The sequence below is a fragment of the Oncorhynchus masou genome, chromosome 29 (genome assembly GCF_036934945.1).
Source record: "Oncorhynchus masou masou isolate Uvic2021 chromosome 29, UVic_Omas_1.1, whole genome shotgun sequence".
Taxonomy (NCBI): domain Eukaryota; kingdom Metazoa; phylum Chordata; class Actinopteri; order Salmoniformes; family Salmonidae; genus Oncorhynchus; species Oncorhynchus masou.
This window is the reverse complement of record NC_088240.1, coordinates 23047729-23069240: the sequence shown is the minus strand read 5'-3', so window position 1 is coordinate 23069240 and position 21512 is coordinate 23047729. Positions and strand designations below refer to the sequence as shown.

General features: G+C 44.0%; 2 protein-coding genes across 3 annotated transcripts; both read right to left on the bottom strand.

Annotated features, from left to right (window-relative positions):
- Positions 1 to 6038: 6038 nt before the first annotated feature.
- LOC135519202 (high-affinity choline transporter 1-like) lies at positions 6039 to 20624 on the bottom strand. 2 transcript variants are annotated; one of them, XM_064944295.1, is made up of 9 exons: positions 20613 to 20624; positions 11054 to 11240; positions 9937 to 10050; positions 9691 to 9846; positions 9417 to 9565; positions 9147 to 9290; positions 8849 to 9002; positions 7747 to 7964; positions 6039 to 7385 (listed from the first exon to the last, which is right to left on the bottom strand). In XM_064944295.1, exons 2-9 carry the CDS (start codon positions 11235 to 11237, stop codon positions 6732 to 6734), a joined length of 1773 nt encoding a protein of 590 aa, XP_064800367.1. In that variant the 5' UTR covers positions 11238 to 11240; positions 20613 to 20624; the 3' UTR covers positions 6039 to 6731. The 2 variants fall into 2 exon arrangements, with proteins under 2 accessions (XP_064800367.1, XP_064800366.1); XM_064944294.1 differs by lacking the exon at positions 20613 to 20624 and having other exon boundaries at positions 11054 to 11237.
- On the bottom strand, positions 15453 to 21391 carry LOC135519203 (claudin-14-like). The gene is made up of 4 exons (XM_064944296.1): positions 21160 to 21391; positions 17395 to 18668; positions 17031 to 17259; positions 15453 to 16917 (listed from the first exon to the last, which is right to left on the bottom strand). Exons 2-4 carry the CDS (start codon positions 17626 to 17628, stop codon positions 16637 to 16639), a joined length of 744 nt encoding a protein of 247 aa, XP_064800368.1. The 5' UTR covers positions 17629 to 18668; positions 21160 to 21391; the 3' UTR covers positions 15453 to 16636.
- Positions 21392 to 21512: the final 121 nt, after the last annotated feature.

The window sequence follows — 21512 nt, the reverse complement described above, 5'->3', positions numbered from 1 at the left end:
GTGTGTATGTGTGTGTGTGTGTGTGTGTGTGTGTGTGTGTGTGTGTGTGTGTGTGTGTGTGTGTGTGTGTGTGTGTGTGTGTGTGTGAGTGTGTGTGTGTGTGTGTGTGTGTGTGTGTGTGTGTGTGTGTGTGTGTGTGTGTGTGTGTGTGTGTGTGTGTGTGTGTGTGTGTGATTGGAAGTTTTTTACACCAGAGCTTCCACCACATATTTACAAACAGTTCCTCCATTAGACAGAATAAGTCATGAGCTGTGCTCCAGGGCTGTGTGTGTGTGTGTGTGTGTGTGTGTGTGTGTGTGTGTGTGTGTGTGTGTGTGTGTGTGTGTGTGTGTGTGTGTGTGTGTGTGTGTGTGTGTGTGTGTGTGTGCATGTGTGTGTGTGTGTGTGTGTGTGTGAGAGAGCGAGAGAGAGAGATAAAGTGTGTAAATGTCTGTGAGAGAGAGGTACATTGTGTGCAACAACTCAAAGGGAATTCTCTGTTACTTCAAACAGGGAGGAAACTTCAGTGAGAACAAATTGAGAACCTCAAGGCCTGGGGCTCAGCCTCCAGTCTTCTCCACAATGTAAAGGGAGAGCTGGAGAGGGAGAGAGAGAGAGATAGAGAAGAAGGAGAAATCTCACATGCCACTGTCTCCTGTCTGGGAGTTCAATCTGAGGACTGTGACAACAAACATATTAGTCATGTTGGGAGTCACTAATCCAGAGGACCAGATAGTGTATACAGGACATGAAAGAAACATGAAAGACTTTGAATTTGTCTTTAATGCAGTACTAAACTGAATAGGGTGCAACTTCAGTTTAGCCCCAAGCCTTATTGAGATAATGATACAGGCTCATGTGGTAAAGGGATGTGACATCATGAGGTGACATGATATCACAACCATCTCAGGCTCGTCACCTGGAGACAGATCATATTTCTCAAAAGTGCTTGTTCTGACACTTACACTAACACTCATGTTGATGATAATGAATAATGACATTATTTATAATGAATAATGGCATGTATATCCAATGTCATTCCATTGTGTTAGTCCATTAGGTGCATGCATAGGCGTGAGTGATACCACTGTGATGTTAGCCTGAAGGGTATGTAAAGAGCAGTGGAGTCCAATGTTTATCAGTATTTCCCAAACACCAGCATTACATTGAGACCAATACACGCACACACCATCAGACACACTCACCACCCACCATCTCTGTGTTTAATTGTCCTGACGGAAAGGAGCGACCTTGGGTTTCCCAGTCCTCTGTGATGACTTCATGATCCAGGGGTGGCGGGGAGAACAAACACACAGTCTGTCTCTATTTCACACTCCAACTAAGGTTCATGAAATGAATGAGCCAACTGGATCAGGAGTCAGACAGGGTCAGGGCATGGGAGGAGGTCTTGTATTCAGACCAGGTCAGGTGTGTCAGTGTACATTATGGTCTGGTTTGGCATCACAGTAGGCTGTCGAGTGTGTTTGTGTGTGAGCGTGTGCGTGTGTGCGTGTGTGTGTTTGGCAGGCTGTCAGATGTGTGTGTGATTGACCAGTAGAGTGTTAAATCTGGGGATCTGGAGAGAGGCATCAATCAATAACCATCACTGCTGTCAAACCTGCCAACACACACACAGACACTCTCAGTATATTGGCATATCAGCAGTGAAATCAGATTGAGGTATGTCTGTCTTTTCACTGTTCACTAAAAGGGTGGGTTTGATGCCCTGAACGGAGATCACCGAGGTAGGGAACTTATAAATAAAAATAACTCACTGGAGCTGAATAGATAGTTTAGAGAGAAAAGGGAAGACCATGGGGCATCAAATTGTTAGTCAGTCTCGCTTACCGCGTTGCGCTACCCGGAGCTATTGAAACAGCCAGTCAGTACTCTCTTTATACGAGCTGTGTACAGATAAAGCTCTCACGACACTGATTATATAGTGCATTCAGAAAGTATTCAGACCCATTGAGTTTTTTCCACATTTTGTTATGTTATATCCTTATTCTAAAATTGATTAAGTAAAAATGTTCCTCAACAATCTACACACAATACCCCATAATGACAAAGCGAAAACAGGCTTTTAGAAAAACTTATTTACATAGGTATTCAGACCCTTTGCTATGAGACTCGACATTGAGCTCAGGTGCATCCTGTTTCCATTGATCATCCTTGAGACATCTCTACAACTTGATTGGAGTCTACCTATGGTAAATTCAATCGATTGGACATGATTTGGAAAAAGCACACACCTGTCTATATAAGGTCCCACAGTTGACAGTGCATGTCAGAGCAAAAACCAAGCCATGAGGTCGAAGGAATTGTCTGTAGAGCTCAGAGCCAGGATTGTGTCGAGGCACAGAGTTGGGGAACGGTACGAAAAAAATCTGCAGCATTGAAGGTCCCCAAGAACACAGTGGCCTACATCATTCTTAAATGGAAGAAGTTTGGATCCCCCAAGACTCTTCCGAGAGCTGGCCGCCCTGCCAAACTGAGCAATCGGGGGAGAAGGGCCTTGGTCAGGGAGGTGACCAAGAACCCAAATGGTCACTCTGACTGAGGTCCAGAGTTCCTCTGTGGAGATGGGAGAACATTCCAGAAGGACAACCATCTCTGGAGCACTCCACCAATCAGACCTTTATGGTAGAGTGGCCAGACGGAAGCCACTCCTTAGTAAGAGGCACATGACAGCCTGCTTGGAGTTTGCCAAAAGGCAACTCAAGGACTTTCTGACCATGAGAAACAAGATTCTCTGGTCTGATGAAACCAAGATTAAACTCTTTGGCCTTTAATGCCAAGAGTCACGTCTGGAGCAAGCATGGTGGTGGCAGCATCATGCTGTGGGGGTGTTTTTCAGCGACAGGGACTGAGAGACTTGTCAGGATCGAGGAAAAGATGAACGGAGAAAATTACAGAGAGATCCTTGATGAAAACCTGCTCCAGCGCGCTCACGACCTCAGACTGGGGTGAAGGTTCACCTTCCAACAGGACAACAGCCAAGATAACGCAGGAGTGGCTTTGGGACAAGTCTCTGAATGCCCCCGAGTGGCCCAGCCAGAGCCTGGACTTGAACCCGATCGAACATCTCTGGAGAGACCTGAAAATAGCTATTCAGCGACGCTCCCCATCCAACTTGACAGAGCTTGAGAGGATCTGCAGAGAAGAATGGGAGAAACTCCCCAAATACAGGTGTGCCAAACTTGTAGCGCCATTCCCAAGAAGACTCAAGTCTGTAATCACTGCCAACGGTGCATCAACAAAGTACCGAGTAAAGGGTCTGAATACTTATGTAAATGTAATATTTACGTTTTTGTTTTTGCTTTGTCATTATAGGGTATTATGTGTAGATTTAAAAAAAAAATGTAATCCATTTTAGAATAACGCTGTAATGTAACAAAATGTGGAAAAAGACAAGGGGTCTGAATACTTTCCAAATGCACTGTATGTAATATATAACATGAATGAAAGACAAATGATCAATATGCTAAATAATATAATTTATTTACCTCACATATTCATCACCATAATTTTTATGGACACTGCATAAGTAATAAAGAAATTCTTAGCTTTTATTTCTCCTCACCAAAAGGATAAATAATTTCTAACGTTGCATTAAAAAGTATGATCCATTTGTTCATATGCTGACTTTGTTGGTATAAACATGTATCACACAAAAATATACATTTCCATTTACAACATCAAAGCACATTTAGTATAACCAGCCGAGCAACTGGCATGATTATGTTTCTTATTCTTTAGTTTAAACAATGATATATTTTCCAGTGATAGAAGATAAGACAGCACAGAGTCCGTCTCCTTGGTGAAGGAGAGGAGACTTTACATTCACATTTTGTACAGATTGCCTGGACACACAATTCCACTCTGACACTTAGAATATAGCATCAGACCAGCATCAGACCAGCATCAGACCAGCATCAGACCAGCATCAGACCAGCATCAGACCAGCATCAGACCAGCATCAGACCAGCATCAGACCAGCATCAGACCAGCATCAGACCAGCATCAGACCAGCATCAGACCAGCATCAGACCAGCATCAGACCAGCTCCCAATACTCCCAATACTACCCATATTAAGGGCATAATTCAACAGATTCAAACTATAACTTAAGACTGTAAACACCAGCAGACCTTACCAGCAAATACAGTAGGAGTCAACCAGAGAACAGAAATACCCAACAACATCAAATAACAACTGCAATTTCCATCACAATCTCAAATCTGTTTTCTCTGACCAATGTTTTGGTCAACAGACCTTCCTCAGTGTTCACCCATCAAACTGTAATAACTGTGATAACAGATAGGTAGCTAATTCACTCAGCATAGGACCAGCTCTGCTTCCAATCACTACAACCACCAATGCTGTTATTTTCCTGTCTCAGCTCATAACCAGCTAAAAAACACTAATCAAATGTCCTCAGGGCAGATGGACAGAGTGGACAGAGCAGAATTTAATTGATCGTGCCAACGGGTTATTGATACGATCCCTGGAGGGGAAATCCCAACTCAGCCTCCACAAGCCCCCCTGCCGCTCTGCTGGCGCTCTGCAGTCAATGACAGTTTAGAGGGGAATAAACCATCATGGGGCCACTCTCAAATGGCACCTTATTCCCTATATACACTACACTACCCAGCCTTATGTGGCTCTGGCCAATAGTACTGCACTACATAGGTAATAGGATGTCATTTTGGGAAGCAGATGGACTACCTAAAGCCTCAGCTAGGTCCAATTTCAACCAGTACACCCATTAATAAAGCATTTAAGGCTTGTTCACCTATATTACTAACACATACTGAGTAAAACCTGGCCCTTATAATCTGATATAGGACTGTGAAATAAAGCAAGCGTTCCCTCCAACACAACAGCACAGTATTGAACTTCTACACCTGCAGAGAGGAGGATTTTGGCACATGCACAACATGGAACATAATTTGGGTTTGGCTTTTCAACCCTGTTCAAATCCAGTTACTATGAAAATAATGTTAGTACTGAATATTTTAACCTGTACCTGGTGATTGTGTGTAAATTGGATTAAGAGTGCACAATTTAAAAAGAGCCTGAAATCTATTTGTTCTCAATAATTAAAAAACAATCAACGGTTTTGAATGACTGCTATTCATATCTAGATCTATGTACAGCATGGACTCTAAAATCATTATTGCTCTATTAGTAAATTAATTATAAGTACATTTTTACGAACACACACAAACGCACAAACACACACACACACTTAAATATTGCACTATTCTCATCACCCTCTGGGCTGGCGTCCCTCTCAGACCTCCCTAGTGAGACAGACAGACAGACAGACAGACAGACAGACAGACAGACAAACAGACAGACAGTTATCTGTAAACTCTTGTGGACAGATATCTGCTCGTAAACCATATCATCTTTTGTGAAGGGATTGGATGCATTGGACAACAAGCAGCAGTAGTTCCAGTGTTTGGGTTTTCGTCACTGGTTATTTGAATGTATCAGGATTGGGAAAAGGCGGTGCTTAAAACTGCTTCGCTTCTACTGCTTCGCATGTGTGCTTTGGCTTTGCAAACCGAAAACTTTCCATTTCTAACACATATAGACCCAGATCATAACCACGCAGCTGAAATTACGTAAGATTTCAATTCTGGGTTAACCAAGATCAGTTATACTTACCTTACCTTTACATTAAATCAATTTACTGTAGCAGCACTGAAAACAGGAAACTAAAATGGCGGTGGTGTTCGCTTTTACAGAGAGTCAGACAGTGGTTGATATGATGCGAACACGAGAGGGTTGGATGGCTAGATAGACCCTTTCCCTCTCTCCTCTGGACCTCAACAAACAGCTGTCGATTAACGATGACTTTGATGAAGAATCTTCAGATCAACCTAATGAATCAGTCTTCCTTCTGATGTAATATTCACAGAAGTCACATCTCCTAATGAATTCTTCTCCGTGCTGTATGACAGGAGCAGTCTGGTGTTGTTTATATCCCACTGTATCCTGCCTGTTGGTTTATACATCTGAGCTGAGTTACGTTGTGGGAACAAACTAATAGAGAATGATGTGTTTTTTTTATCATACTTTCCTTTTGTAAACAATGTGGGCATTCATGGATATTTGAACAAAACGTCTTGTAATGTTTAATTAACTCAATGAGGAAGTGTGTGTGTGTGTGTGTGTGTGTGTGTGTGTGTGTGTGTGTGTGTGTGTGTGTGTGTGTGTGTGTGTGTGTGTGTGTGTGTGTGTGTGTGTGTGTGTGTGTGTGTGTGCATGTGTGCGTGTGTGCGTGTGTGTGTGTACTTGTGGAGCCTCCTATAGCTCCTATGAGGACGGAGGGGACAGCAATGACCAGGCAATGAAAACAGAAAACTAAAATGGCGGTGGTGTTTGATTTAGAGAGTCAGTCAGTGGTTGATATGATGAGAACACAAGGGGGTTGGATGCTAGACAGACCTTCTCTGAGTCTCAGTTAAAGGCTCCATATCAGGGCTGGCTAACCCTTATGTTGGAGAGCTATTGTGTATGCAGGCTTTTTCTCCAGCCCTACTATAGCACACCTGGTTAAGCTGTTCAATATCCTGTTGAGCAGCTGATTAATAGCATCAGGTATGTTAGAGCAGGAGCAAAGATCTGCAGGATGGTATCTCTCCAGGAGGGCTGGCCATCCCTGACCTTGGCTCTACTTGGTTTTGTGTCCAGGTCTGGCTCTGGGTCTTGGTCCTGGTCCTGGTCTCTACTTCCTGGTTTCTACTCATGGTGGTTGTTTAAGGACTCAGGGCTGGACTCCTCATCGTCACTGAGAGCCTCTGTGTTCGTAAATGTCCCCGCCAGTGAGTTGCTGAGGTGCGTTTTGACTGGTGCCATCTCCGACAGGATGATGTTGTCACTACTAACCAGCGTGGTCTTGTCCATGATCTCCTTACTATGTTTGGACACCACAGCATCCATGAAGTCATACTTATGAGACAGAGTCCCAGACTCAAACAGGTACTTGAGCAGGTAGGAGAAGGCCACGTTACCCAGGAAGGAGGCCAGCATGGAGACCGTTTTAAAGGGGAAGCGCTGCTGGATGAAGTACTCCACGTCTCCAGTCAGGTGGTGGATCTTCTCCTGTTGCACCCAGCCGGGGTAGTAGATAAAGGGGGGTAGTTTGAGGTAGGGTTCCCCTCCCCCGATACGCAGCAGCAGACCGAAGACATAGCCGGCCACCGAACCGTAAGTGTTGGTTCCCTTGATGAAGAGCACGCTGAGCAGCTGGGGGAAGATGATAACATACACCAGGTCGGAGCTCAGGTACCACAGGCCATACACGGTCCCCGTTAGCAACGCCATGGCGGTGGCAAGAGCGCCGAACACAAAGATGGTGATACGCATCACCCACACAATCTCACGGTCTGTCGCCTATTGGGGAGGAAGGAGAAGGAGAGGGGAAGGAGGGAAAAGCCTGTTTCAGTTTTTCTATTTTATGAACATTTCTATTTTCGTTAATCACTCTTCTGTTTAATGTACAAATTTCCTACATGAACATTTTTCATAAAACAGTGTAATTTCTGTTAGATATTAGTTTGTGACACAAACCTGCATATTGAATAATTAGGTTTGAATATCTGGCTGTGACTTATTCACAGAAGGCCCAAGCACTGGACAAAAACTTCCTGGAATCTTTATGACTGAATTATTTACTGAAAAAGCATTATATTCAGAAACAGAGACAGCACTTTAGTGTTGATTTTTTGCATCTGTGTGTGGTGTGTGAACTCACAGACTGTCTGAAGGCCAGCTGGTAGATGTTTCTGGCGAACATGGAACTGGCCGATAGAATGGAGGAGTCAGCTGATGACATCACAGCGGCAGACACTGCTCCCAGACCAAAGAAGGAGATCCAGGGTGGGCACAGGTGCTGCAGCACGATGGGCAGGATCATATCTGATTGGTCTTTCTCTTTGGGAGGAATTGCCCCATATGTAGTCTGGTTCCAGTCTAGGGAAGACAACAGTCACAGCTAGTAGTTTACATACTTTTAGACCAAAATGTATATGGGCAGGCTTTCTAAAAGGTATATGTCCAGGGGTACTCAAATCCGTACAGCATATGTGTTTGAATCTGGCTGTTAGGTAATATCTCTAGTTTAGAAGCCATTTTAAGACACTATTGTAAACATTTAATCAGCGATGACAGGGACTGTGTGTCTCTTCGCAGAGAAATAAATCATCAGTCCATCAGAACATAACTGAGTACCTTATCTCCCCCTCCATTCTTCCTTTCTCCCCTTCCACGTCTCCTCACTCGTCCGTGACACCTACTCTCAGTCATACCCTCAGTCCGCCTCTCACTCGCTCTCTATCTCTGTCACGCTCTCTCTTTCTCTCTCTCTCTCTCTCTCTCTCCCCCTCCCCCTTTTCCTTTCCCTCTCTCCTCTGGACCTCAACAAACAGCTGTCAATTAACGATGACTTTGATGAAGAATCTTCAGATCAACCTAATTAATCAGTCTTCCTTCTGATGTAATATTCACAGAAGTCACATCTCCTAATGAATTCTTCTCCGTGCTGTATGACAGGAGCAGTCTGGTGTTGTTTATATCCCACTGTATCCTGCCTGTTGGTTTATACATCTGAGCTGAGTTACATTGTGGAAAAACTAATAGAGAATGATGTGTTTTTGTATCATACTTGCCTTTCGTAAATAATGTGTGCATTCATTAACTCAATGAGGAAGTGTTTGTGTGTGCATGACTGTGTGTGTGTGTGTGTGTGTGTGTGTGTGTGTGTGTGTGTGTGTGTGTGTGTGTGTGTGTGTGTGTGTGTGTGTGTGTGTGTGTGTGTGTGTGTGTGTGTGTGTGTGTGTGACTGTGTGTGTGTGTACCTGTGGAGGCTCCTATAGCTCCTATGAGAACGGAGGGGACAGCCATGACCAGGCAGCCTGCGGCAGCGATAAAGGACAGTACCTGGGCGTAGGTAGCTGAAGAGGCAGAGAGAACCCGTTGAAAATACACCTGCCACGGAATCCCCCCCAACATCTAGGGACAGAAACACCACAGTCAATACACACAATACAAAGCAAACCAACACACAGCTTTATAGTGAATACATACTCCAAACCTAACCATAATTACATTATAGTCAATACAATTTGCTGATAATTATAATGACTGATGACATACCAGAAGACAGAAGTTGTCGATCCACATCCAGGTGTCTGCTGAGTCTATCTTACCCAGCCAGGGTGTCTGGTACACAGCCTCCTTAGCTGTCACACTGATGCTTGACACGGCTGGGTTGGACAGAGCAAATGGCACACTGACCCACTGAGAGAGACAGACAGAAAGAGAAAGACAGAGATTAAATAAATGTGAATTGCCTTTCTTCCAGTTTGTGGAGCTTGGCAAACCAGGTACATTTTTCCAGGCAAATTCCAGTGCTGTTGGACTCACCAGTCCCAGGAAGATACAGAAGAGTTGGACCACGTCAGTGTAGGCTACAGAATACAGCCCTCCCACCAGGGTGTAGAAGATAGCTATTAGGGCTGAGATCACCACTGACATGTTGATGTCAATGTCCACGATCACACTCAGAGTAGCCCCTAGACAAAACACATGGACATACACACATACACAGTCAGCTGCCATTTTCAATTAAGATTTTTCATTTTAATTGATGATGTTGAAATTGAATTGGCACAACCCTGACTCTCAGACTGTGGCCTACCCAGCGCTGACAAGATGGCAGCGGACCAGAAAATCTCCCCCATAAGCGCCGGAATGAAGAGCAGCCCCCCCATACGCTTCCCGTATATCTGCTGGAACGGGTCCAGCATGGTGACGTATCCCCGGGAGCGCATGGGCTTGGCGAAGAACAGGCCACCTGGAGCACGAGAGAGACACATCATTAAGGAACTTCGGTCACTAAAATAGAAGACAGAAAGTGTTGAACATGAATTTATCATGTTCTTACCTACTACCAGACTGAGGGCGTATCCGAAGGGAGCCTGTGCCCAGGCCAGGCCGAAGTCAGGCAGGTAGACATACTCCGCGGTCCCGTTGATGTAGCCGCCGCCCACCCATGTAGCTGAAGGAGAGGTTCATCACAGTTCAATATACAAATATGTAACACACATTATTTAGCCTTACACACACAAACTAAACATATGCAATGGTTGAATTGTCTTTATAATGTTATGTTTTCCATAGACTTCATTTTAGAGCCACGACGTACGAATAAATTGTACAATCAATGTCTTACAATCAAATTTATTGATAACATTTGGTATATTGGTAACGTTTTATATTTAGTCAATACATCACATAGCGTTAATAATCTAGATGTTATGCCTTGATAATAGATCGAATTAATATAAAATGCTGAGTTAATGTCAAAAAGTTCACGTAGATCAATTACAATTATTTTCATGAGCATTTCTCTAACTCGCGGAAAATAAATAATTGATTACTTTTCGCTCCTAAAAAAAGCCCGTAACTCCAGGGTCTGTTATTAAAATAGCATCAAAGACATTAGAAAACGCTCTGGGTCTTTAATGAACTCTTCCGTCAATTAATGTTGCTCTCATCAAAAACAGGGCTTTAATTCTGCCAATGATGCTAGGGGATTTAAAATAGCCTGTCAATATATTGTGTTCTCCAATTCGATAGAAACAGCTGCCGTCGTTGACGTGTAGGTATTTGATTTTTGCCAGTGCCTATTGTAACAATTGGTGGGAGCGTGGGTAAAACCAGTCCGGTGCTGATCTGACTGAGCCCTGGAAATATAGTCAGCGGCATCTGTCTTTATACGTCAGTTGTCATTCCGCCATGTGAGGAACATGACTGATTTAAATTCCCCCATCTAAAGTTGACAGCGGAAATATTTGAGCAAACAAGGTACTATATTCCTCTCCAACAACAGGGCTGGGGTAAATTCAGTTTTTATTTCAGTCAATTTAGCAAGAAGAGTATTTTATACATGATTTCAAAACAACCTTATAGACAACAATGGGTTATTTTCAATTCAAAACTGAATTAGCCCAATGCCTCAACCCAGCCTCTCCAGGCAGTTGAACCAGGTCACAACTCACCGGTCATAGTGAATCCACCGACAAACAACCCAATGTCCCTCCCGCCCACCATGATGGTTTCACTGCGGTCCTGGCCCTCCGAAACCCCTGAGTTCTTGTTCTTCCACGCGGCCCATATCCCCACGCCCAGAATCAGCAAGTAGAAGATCACTATAGCCACGATCCCCTCGGCGTGGACCGCCATCCTCTTCCACTGCCGTGATTAGTCTCTGTGCGAGTAACGGCTTTTCATTGAGACCTGTGCCAGGGATGGAGAGGAGAAGAACAGAAGCCACCTAGCCACTCCCTGTGAAGAAGCCTAGTCATCAGACCCACAATCAATCGTGTATCTTCTAAAAACAAACAGCTTTAAATGTGTTATTGCTTCATTGGCTGATTAACAATCATTTTAAATTGTATAGGCTTCCAATAACATTTGACATGTGGGCTCTCTCTCTTTTTATACTCCCTTGTTGAATATTTTGTGAACTGTTTGATTTACAACAAGTTGACCATGTACATAATACACCCAATAATGATTATGGGTTAAACAATAAGGTTTGATATGTGCGTAAAATACGGATAACGCATCCCGGAGCGCGCGCCCAGACAGAATAATATAGTGCAGAGATCCCATACATTCTAACCGATGGGTCTCTCTCTGTCACATCAACAAAATCAAAGAAGCACTTTCAGGTATAATTTCTGCTGAAGGCAGGGTTTTCGGGAGCTGCTAAAGCAGTAACATCGACTTCCTTTCAAAGATCCGCCACTCTTTCACATACACCTGCACTTCAGCTCATGGCTTTTCTACTGTAACTTAATGAAATCTGACTCGACATAGTTTGGCTACAGTTAATTAACAAACCATCTGAAACAAAAGATGTAAAGACAACTGTTTGGAGAACGAGGTAGTGCCCCATCCAGGGCACAGAGGGGTTTTCTCCTACCTTTAGAGATGTCTCTTCAATGTACGTCGCCGGTGGTTCTAAAAGCGCATCCAACTGGCTTTCCAGAGAAGGAAAAATGTTACAACTCAACGTAATCCACACCACCCGTGCGTAATTCCCCGGTGTGGTTTATACACAGTTTGGGGGCTGAGAGAAAGAGGGGTGAGGTTGGGGGGGGGGGTGTCCGAGTTTGTGAAAGACTTGAAAGGGAAAGGGGGTGGGGGGGTTCTTTTTTATCAATAAGGTTGACAGGTTGTGTAGACGAGGATAGGCAGCCAGTGAAGGTCTCTCAGGAAAGGATAGAAATAGCATATAATTGGGAATGGCATGACGCACACCCAGGGGAAAGATGTCCTATAAAACACCCGGTTGGAATGGGCCCAGTTAACTCACCAGGTTTCATTTAGCGGTGATTGACGTTCACATAGGTGCCAATCGAGGCGAAATGGAAGCACTATACTTTTTACGCGTGAGAATATTGAGACAGTGGGCGGTTAGAATGTCCAATAGACGGCCTCTGTCTTGCTACATCCAGTGTTGGCGTATAACAATTATATTATTTATTTATCTGGTGAAACATGGGCCATCCTATGCAGGATAACGTCTGACATTATAGCCATGGGCCCAACGGGAACGATAATCAGTCAGATTGTAACATGTTAAAAATGCATAAATTAGGAAATACACCTACACCAACATTGGGCTAATTTTGTGTGCAGTGAGTAGCTCTGTGTGCGGTTCGTTATTGCTACAGTGAGTATACGGGACAGGCAGCTAGCCATTCCTCAGTAAAGGATTTGGAGGAGAATGTCGCGATTGCTGTTGCTATCCATGGTGCTGGAATTTGGAAACAGGCGCGGGCGTTTGAGGGCGTTTCCATCCAATCTTTCAGTTTTCTGTCTGTTCAAGCAACTTACTTAATGCAAGTACAATAATACTATTAAAGTCCACATTTCATAAAGGCATTGTCTAATTTCAAAGAGCAATGGACCTCTTTTTGCATCGATGATTGGAAAGGTATTTTCATTTCTATATTAAGACTGAACATGTTGACCAATTTAATAAATAGGCTAGCTGACTTCTCTGTTTTGCCGATAGCTCCGACTCATTGGCCGTGCTTTATGTTGACAGACTGCTAGAGAGAGAAACCATAGCTTCAGAATACATTAACAACTCATAAACATGTCCACGCGCCTGGCGCGGCTAATAGCGCAGGTAGAATAAATCACAATGATAGAACGAAACGCAGTGTGAACATTATAAAAGCCAGCCTTTACTGAAAACCAGAGTCAAAATTTAAAAAACTTACATTTAAAGGGACTTTGACTTGGACTTATTGAGATGGGGATTGGACACACTTGTTGGAAATTCTAGGAACCTTTTCATTTATAGTCAATGTATAAATAAAACCACTTTCTAAGCTCACAGCTTTGACTACTTGGTATGAGCCAGACAATGAGAAGCCGAAGTCTTTCTTTCTTGAACAGTCAACGCCACTCACTTTCTAGATAGGCTGCTGGCGCCACCATGTGGTCATCATATTCCTTGCACAGATCACATTTCCGATACGTTTTTGTGCTTTGGCCCAGTAGGCTACTGTACACTACCGGTCAAAAGTTTTAGAACAACACCTACTCATTCAAGGTTTTTTCTTTACTAGCGAAGACATCGAAACTATGAAATAACACATATGGAATCATGTGGTAACCAAAAAAGTGTTACATCAAAATATATTTAAATATGTGAGATTCTTCAAATAGCCACCCTTTGCCTTGATGACAGCTTTGCACACTCTTGGCATTCTCTCAACCAGCTTCATGAGGTAGTCACCTGGAATGCATTTCAATTAACAGGTGTGCCTTGTTAAAAGTTAATTTGTGGTATTTCTTTCCTTCTTAATGCATTTGAGCCAATCAGTTGTGTTGTGACAGGTTAGAAAATAGCCTATTTGGCAAAAGACCAAGTCCATATTATTGCAAGAACAGCTCAAATAAGCAAAGAGAACTGAGAGTCCATCATTACTTTAAGACATTAAGGTCAGTCAATACGGAATAGAAGACCCAGAGTTTCCTTTGCTGCAGAGGATAAGTTCATTAGAGTTACCAGCCTCAGAAATTGTACCCCAAATAAATGCTTCACAGAGCTCAAGTAACAGACACATCTCAACATCAGCTGTTCAGAGGAGACTGTGTGAATCAGGCCTTCATGGTCGAATTGCTGCAAAGAAACCACAACAACTAAAGGACACCAATAATAAGAAGAGACTTGCTTGGGCCAAGAAACACGAGCAATGGACATTAGGCCGGTGGAAATGTGTAATTTGGTCTGGAGTCCAAATTGGAGATTTTTGGTTCCTACCGCTGTGTCTTTGTGAGACGCGGTGTGGGTGAACGGATGAACTCCGCATGTGTGGTTCCCACCGTAAAGCATGGAGGATGAGGTGTTATAGTGTGGGGGGGCTTTGCAGGTGACACTCACTGTGATTTATTTAGAATTCCAGAATGGCTACCACAGCATTCTGCAGCGATATGCCATTCCATCTGGTTTGAGCTTAGTGGGACCATCATTTGTTTTTCAACAGGACAATGACCCAACAAACCTCCAGGCTGTGTAAGGGCTATTTTACCAAGAAGGAGAGTGATGGAGTGCTGCATCAGATGACCTGGCCTCCACAATCCCCCAATCTCAAACAAATTGAGATGGTTTGGGATGAGTCAGACCTCAGAGTGGAGGAAAAGCAGCCAACAAGTGCTTGCATATGTGAGAACTCCTTCAAGACTTTGGGAAAAGGATTCCAGATGAAGCTGGTTGAGAGAATGCCAAGAGTGTGCAAAGCTGTCATCAAGTCAAAGTGTGTCCTCACCAGGGTCTTGACTGACTGCAGTTCGGCATCGTAACCGACTTCGGTGGGCAAATACTCACCTTCGATGGCCACTGGCACGCTGGAGAAGTGTGCTCTTCAAGGATGAATCCCGGTTTCAACTGTACCGGGCAGATGGCAGACAGCATGTATGGCGTTGTGTGGATGAGCGGTTTGCTGATGTCAATGTTGTGAGTGCCCCATTTTGGCGGTGGGGTTATGGTATGGGCAGGCATAAGCTACGGACAACGAAAACAATTGCATTTTATCGAAGCTGAAAATGTACCAGTTCTTCCATTGAGCATATTTGTGATGTTCTGGATCAACATGTACGACAGCGTGTTCCACTTCCCACAAATATCCAGCAACTTCACACAGCAATTGAAGAGGAGTGGGATAACATTCCACTGGCCACAATCAACAGCCTGATCAACTCTAAGTGTAGGAGATGTGTCGCGCTGCATGAGGCAAATGTTGGTCACACCAGATACTGGCTGTTTTTTTGATCTACGGCCCGGTCCTACTTTGTTTTTAAGGTATCTGTGACCAACAGATGCACATCTGTATTACCAGTCATGTGAAATCCATAGATTTTTATTTTTTATTTAACTATGCAAGTCAGTTAAGAACAAATTCTTATTTACAATGACAGCCTACCCCGGCCAAATCCTAACGACGCTGGGCCAATTTTATGCCCCCCTATGGGACTCCCAATCACGGCTGGTTGTGATACAGCCTGAAATTGAACCAGGGTCTGTAGTGACGCCTCTAGTACTGAGATGCAGTGCCTTAGACGTCACTCGGGAGCCCAAGGGCCTAATGAATTTATTTAAAATGACTGATTTCCTTATGAACTGTAAAATCTTTTAAATTGTTTCATTTACATTTTTGTTCAGTGTAGTTAGTAGTAACCTATCCTACCACCCTCAAGCTCAATTGTAGTCTGTTGCACCATGGTGACTTTGTATTTTAAGATAACAGGAGAAGTATAAAGCAGTTTACATATATTCAATAATAGAGGAGACAGGAAGTGCTTCACAACAATTGGAGCAGTTAAAAATCTATTTGTGTTCATCTAACAGCCATGAAGTTATGAGCTATGAAACTGGAACACATAATAATACACATGGAAGAACCCTATATGGCTAATCATTATGGTATATGTTGTCTTTGTCCTCATTATGGTGTATGCTGTCTTTATCCTCATTACGGTGTATGCTGTCTTTGTCCTCATTATGGTATATGTTGTCTTTGTCCTCATTATTGTATATGCTGTCTTTGTCCTCAATATGGTGTATGCTGTCTTTATCCTCATTATGGTGTATGCTGTCTTTGTCCTCATTATGGTATATGCTGTATTTGTCCTCATTATGGTATATGCTGTCTTTGTCCTCATTATGGTATATGCTGTCTTTGTCCTCATTATGGTATATGCTGTCTTTGTCCTAAAGGCCTTTTCGAAGGAAGCTCCTTTTGTATTAGGGAAGAAGGCTGTTGATGTTCAAAAGTGTGTTTCTGGATTCTTATAGTAAACATACAAAGTCAACAGGATAAAGAGGACAGGATTACCTTGTGGACTTTACCTCAGAGAAGAAGGACACAACCTGAACAACATCAACACTGTAAAACACACTCATCCTCAGTCACTCTCTGGAGGTTGTCTGGAAAGTCATTGAGTGTGAACCTCCCTTAGACGTAGTCAATCAGTCTGTATTATATTCCACATTCAAACATAATAATTAAGTGTGTCCACTTCCACACTAGGAATCAATAATTGAGTGTGTACTCCATCCCTCAGACGTAGTCGTTGAGTCTGTAGCCACTGCTGGACACTGAGGTGCGTGAGGGAGCGCGGTTGCCATTCAGTGCGGCAGGGGGATAATAGGGGGGTGCTGGGGTGTTTAAAGTGCTGAAGACAGGGGGAGGAGGAGGGTGGTGACGACGAGGTAGCTGGAGGGGGAGGGCATTCCCGGGCCGCCCCTCACAGTTCCAACAGAGCACCGCCCCTCCCATCAGACTTAGACAGGCCGAGACATAGCCCAAATACACCGCCATGCCAATCTCATACTTCATACCTGCAACACATAGTAACATTTCTTGTTATTTATCTGAACAGACAATTATAAGCAAAAGCTGAGTTCTAATACAATACAAGTAAATAAAGCAGGACTGATAGAATTAATAGTACCTTCAGGTAGGATGGGGTTGTAGAAGTCGAGGATGACATCATTGGTTGTCCAGCAGACAGTGATAAGGCAGAGCATGCCTGCAGACAGGAAGCAGACCCCTCCACTGATGGCCAGGACGTGCTTGGTGGGGGAGCGTCGGGCACAGCGGGTGCACTTCATCCCTGTAGAGGACACCAGGACTGCCAGGGTGGAGGTCAGACAGGATAGCACCATCAACGCCCGCGCTGCCTAGAGGGAGGGAGCAGGGTCGAGGGTCGAGGGAGGAGGGAGGAGAAAGGAATTTAGTATCATAATGGCTGTTGCTCAAATTAATCCATTCAATGAACGAATCAATTAACAAATCAATCAACCAATCATTCCTACTTGTAGGTCGGATGGCAGAGCCAGCATTGAGCGATGTACTTCACACTGGTAGATGCCCGTGCTGTGCCACACACACTCCATCCAGAGCCCCTTCATGTATGCAGTGGTTGTGATGATGTTAGAGCCCACATATAACGTCCGCCGCCAATGGGGGAGCACCGTAGCAACTACACTAACTACAAGCCCCAACAGACCCAGGAAGAAGCCCAAGAGCTGGACCACCATGCTGGCCATTTCTGCAACATATGCTGATGGAGAACTACACACACAGAACTTAAAACAAAACTAGCTCACACACTGCACTGCTACACGCAAGACAACACACACAGAACCACACACACAGAGCAACACACACAACCACACAATAATCCCTTTGAGACGTGAGTTTAGTATCCTATTGTTCTGGTTTTTAGCTCTGGTTCCCAGCTGTACAGTTGGAACTCCAGTGGGTCTAGAGTCAGTCACAGTGTTGAAGTCATCCCGCAGTGGTGGTCTCTTTGGGGCTCAGGGGTTGTGGATTCACTGGCTTCAGTGTTGTCTCCGAAGCTCTGTGCTGTGACTTCAGTCTCTGGGGCTAGGCTTCAGTGTTGTCTCCGGAGCTCTGTGCAGTGACTTCAGTCTCTGAGGCTAGGCTTCAGTGTTGTCTCCGGAGCTCTGTACAGTGACTTCAGTCTCTGGGGCTAGGCTTCAGTGTTGTCTCCGGAGCTCTGTGCAGTGACTTCAGTCTCTGGGGCTAGGCTTCAGTTGTTGTCTCCGGAGCTCTGTGCAGTGACTTTAGTCTCTGGGGCTAGGCTTCAGTGTTGTCTCCGGAGCTCTGTGCAGTGACTTTAGTCTCTGGGGCTAGGCTTCAGTGTTGTCTCCGGAGCTCTGTGCAGTGACTTTAGTCTCTGGGACTAGGCTTCAGTGTTGTCTCCGGAGCTCTGTGCAGTGACTTTAGTCTCTGGGGCTAGGCTTCAGTGTTGTCTCCGGAGCTCTGTGCAGTGACTTTAGTCTCTGGGGCTAGGCTTCAGTGTTGTCTCCGGAGCTCTGTGCAGTGACTTTAGTCTCTGGGGCTAGGCTTCAGTTGTTGTCTCTGGCGTTGTTTTAAACAATGGCTGTGGCTTCCACATGCTCTCTAGTGCTCTCTCTGACAGGGCCTTCTACTGACGCTTCTGTCCCTGGTCTTGTTGGCTGAGCCTGCGACCAATAGCTTATTTGTCCAGCTCCACCTGTTTATTGTAGTCCCCTGGGCTCAGCTAGCTAGTCTCTCTTTGACTGTGACTGTCCCCCTGCCCCTGTGGAGAACACACATGATTAAACATTCACAGAAACCAACACTCAGCTGAGTTGAATGTTACAAACCACTAACTTCTGAATGAGAATGAGAGACCTTTTTATAACCCCTTGTTTAGAAACACTGAAACGACTTAATGAGAAGCATTCAGCTGGTCCATAATAAATAATGGATTTAATAAAACTCATTTTATTATAGGCTAATCATACTGTTTGGAATTTTATCACTGTGAATATGTAACATGCCGTTGGAATATAGAACTCTACAAAAGTGGTAACTGTGGTTCATTCACAGACAGATGTGTCATTTAGTCACAAGCTTCATCAAATCATTTGCATGTAGCTCAGCTGGTAGAGCATGGTGCTTGTAATGCTAGGATAGTGAGTTTGATTCCTGGGACCACCCAAATGTATACATGCATGACTCTCAGTTGCTTTGGATAAAAGAGTCTGCTAAAATGGCAAATATATATGTATATGGTACCTCCTAATTGGATTTAACCACAGGACAGAATTATTTTAATATGCTTTTGTATGAATGCTGCACGGCAAGTTTGATTAAATTGAGATTCTTGGAAGGGCCTCTGAGGTGCAGATACTGTAGTTTAGACGTTTAAGTATTGGGAGCCCAAAGGTAGTTAAGCATTGACTTTCACACACTCTGTTTTCCCGTCCTCTCCTACATCTTATGTAACTTACTTTGGAAAACAACTTTTATTGTGATTTGAATAATGCAGATAGGAGAGGGCCATGGATCTAGTAAACAATATAGCACACATTGCCACACCCACTATCGTTGTTTACAACAAATGCCAGTAATATTAAATGTCACAGCAAAGTTGATTGTGTCATAAAGCATAAAGTAATAAAACGTTATTATCTGAAGAAGTGGAGGAGAGAGGGGGTGTTGTCGGTACACCAAAAAAAGGTGCTATCTAGAATCTAAAGTACTTCGGCTATCCCCATAGTAGAAACCTTTGAATAACTCTTTTTGGTTCAAGGTAGAATCTTTTGGTTCCAAGTAGAAGCTTTTTGGATTCCAGGTAAAACCTTTCTGGGTTCCATGTAGAATTCTTTCCTTTCTACATGGAACCCCAAACGGGTACCCTTTGGGGAAAGCTGAAGAACCATTTTTTTAGTTCCAGGTAAAACCTTTCTGGGTTCCATGTAGAATCCTTTCCTTTGTACATGGAACCCCAAACGGGTGCCCTTTGGGGAAAGCTGAAGAACCCTTTTTTAGTTCCAGGTAAAACCTTTCTGGGTTCCATGTAGAATCCTTTCCTTTCTACATGGAACCCCAAACGGGTGCCCTTTGGGGAAAGCTGAAGAACCCTTTTTTTAGTTCCAGGTAAAACCTTTCTGGGTTCCATGTAGAATCCTTTCCTTTCTACATGGAACCCCAAACGGGTGCCCTTTGGGGAAAGCTGAAGAACCCTTTTTTTAGTTCCAGGTAAAACCTTTCTGGGTTCCATGTAGAATCCTTTCCTTTCTACATGGAACCCCAAATGGGTGCCCTTTGGGGAAAGCTGAAGAACCCTTTTTTTAGTTCCAGGTAAAACCTTTCTGGGTTCCATCCTTTCCTTTCTACATGGAACCAAACGGGTGCCCTTTGGGGAAAGCTGAAGAACCCTTTTTTTAGTTCCAGGTAAAACCTTTCTGGGTTCCATGTAGAATCCTTTCCTTTCTACATGGAACCCCAAACGGGTGCCCTTTGGGGAAAGCTGAAGAACCCTTTTGGGACCTTTCTTTCAAAGAGTGGAGATAAGGTGTGGAAGCTTCTGCATATGGGATCAGAGTCCTGATATGATTCTACTGCTGCCAGTGGGTCACACACACGCACACACACACACACACACACACACACACACACACACACACACACACACACACACACACACACACACACACACACACACACACACACACACACACACACACACACACACACACACACACACACACACAAACTCTGGACAGTGACAGACAGGAGGCCTGCAGGCTCCAGACATGGCTGATCCAAAATAGAATGAACAACTCAGAACTAAACCACATGCCGTTGCTATTCTGCTTTATACATATAGGCCTATCATTTAGACTACTACAGTTCTCCTTTGCCTCATTCAGAGGGATTAAAGTTGACGTCAATACTATGATGTTTCACTTTCTACTCCACTCTCCAGTTTTCATTCATCTACCACCAATCTTGAAACAAAACCGTCACCATTATACTATTTCTATACTCTATCAAAGCGCAACAGTTCCATTCCTCACTGGGACACTGGGAACAGAATGCTCTTTGTGTTTAATGATTGATTCTGTAAGGGAGGAGACACCCACACAATAGAACAACAGATGAACATGTTTTTGGCTACTGCTCACGTGAGTTCAAACTTAATTTTTCCGTGCACGTAGCACAAATAATACAAAGCTACAAAATAAGAACCCCAACAAAGTGATTTACTCAACACCTACACCCTCCTCTTTCCTTCTTACCTGTGACATGTATATCCAGACGGGTGCTGTCCAATGCTGCAGGAGGCGGGAAGTGGCTGGCAGTCTATGTTTATGTGTTCTATGCAGACTCACAGACACATGTTATAAAGCATTTATATGACTCTCTATAGTTAACAGGCTTGTCAATGCTGCACGCCATAACCCAGACCAGACCAGCTCTCTGTCTGCTTGCTCTCTCTTACTCTCTCTTTCCCTCTATCACCAGTGTTGCCTCTGCTTCAGTGTCCAAGTGGGGGCAGTGTATGGGTATGTGTGTGTTCTTATTGTCCTGTTAGGGAGGTGACAACTGTCTGTCAGTAATGTTACGCAGTGTGGCTCGGTCTGGTGTAGCT

Bases quoted from the DNA above. Each gene is read 5' to 3' on its own strand.
- LOC135519202 (XM_064944295.1), bottom strand. From the start codon at position 11,237: ATGGCGGTCCACGCCGAGGGGATCGTGGCTATAGTGATCTTCTACTTG. The intron at 7,965-8,848 runs GTACACACACAC...TGTCTTCCCTAG, and splicing joins AGCTATAGGAGCCTCCACAG to ACTGGAACCAGACTACATAT. The intron at 7,386-7,746 runs GTGAGTTCACAC...CCTCCCCAATAG, and splicing joins AGCTGGCCTTCAGACAGTCT to GCGACAGACCGTGAGATTGT.
- LOC135519203 (XM_064944296.1), bottom strand. From the start codon at position 17,628: ATGGCCAGCATGGTGGTCCAGCTCTTGGGCTTCTTCCTGGGTCTGTTG. The intron at 17,260-17,394 runs GTAGGAATGATT...CCCTCCCTCTAG, and splicing joins CTCTGCCATCCGACCTACAA to GCAGCGCGGGCGTTGATGGT. The intron at 16,918-17,030 runs GTACTATTAATT...TATGTGTTGCAG, and splicing joins CAACCCCATCCTACCTGAAG to GTATGAAGTATGAGATTGGC.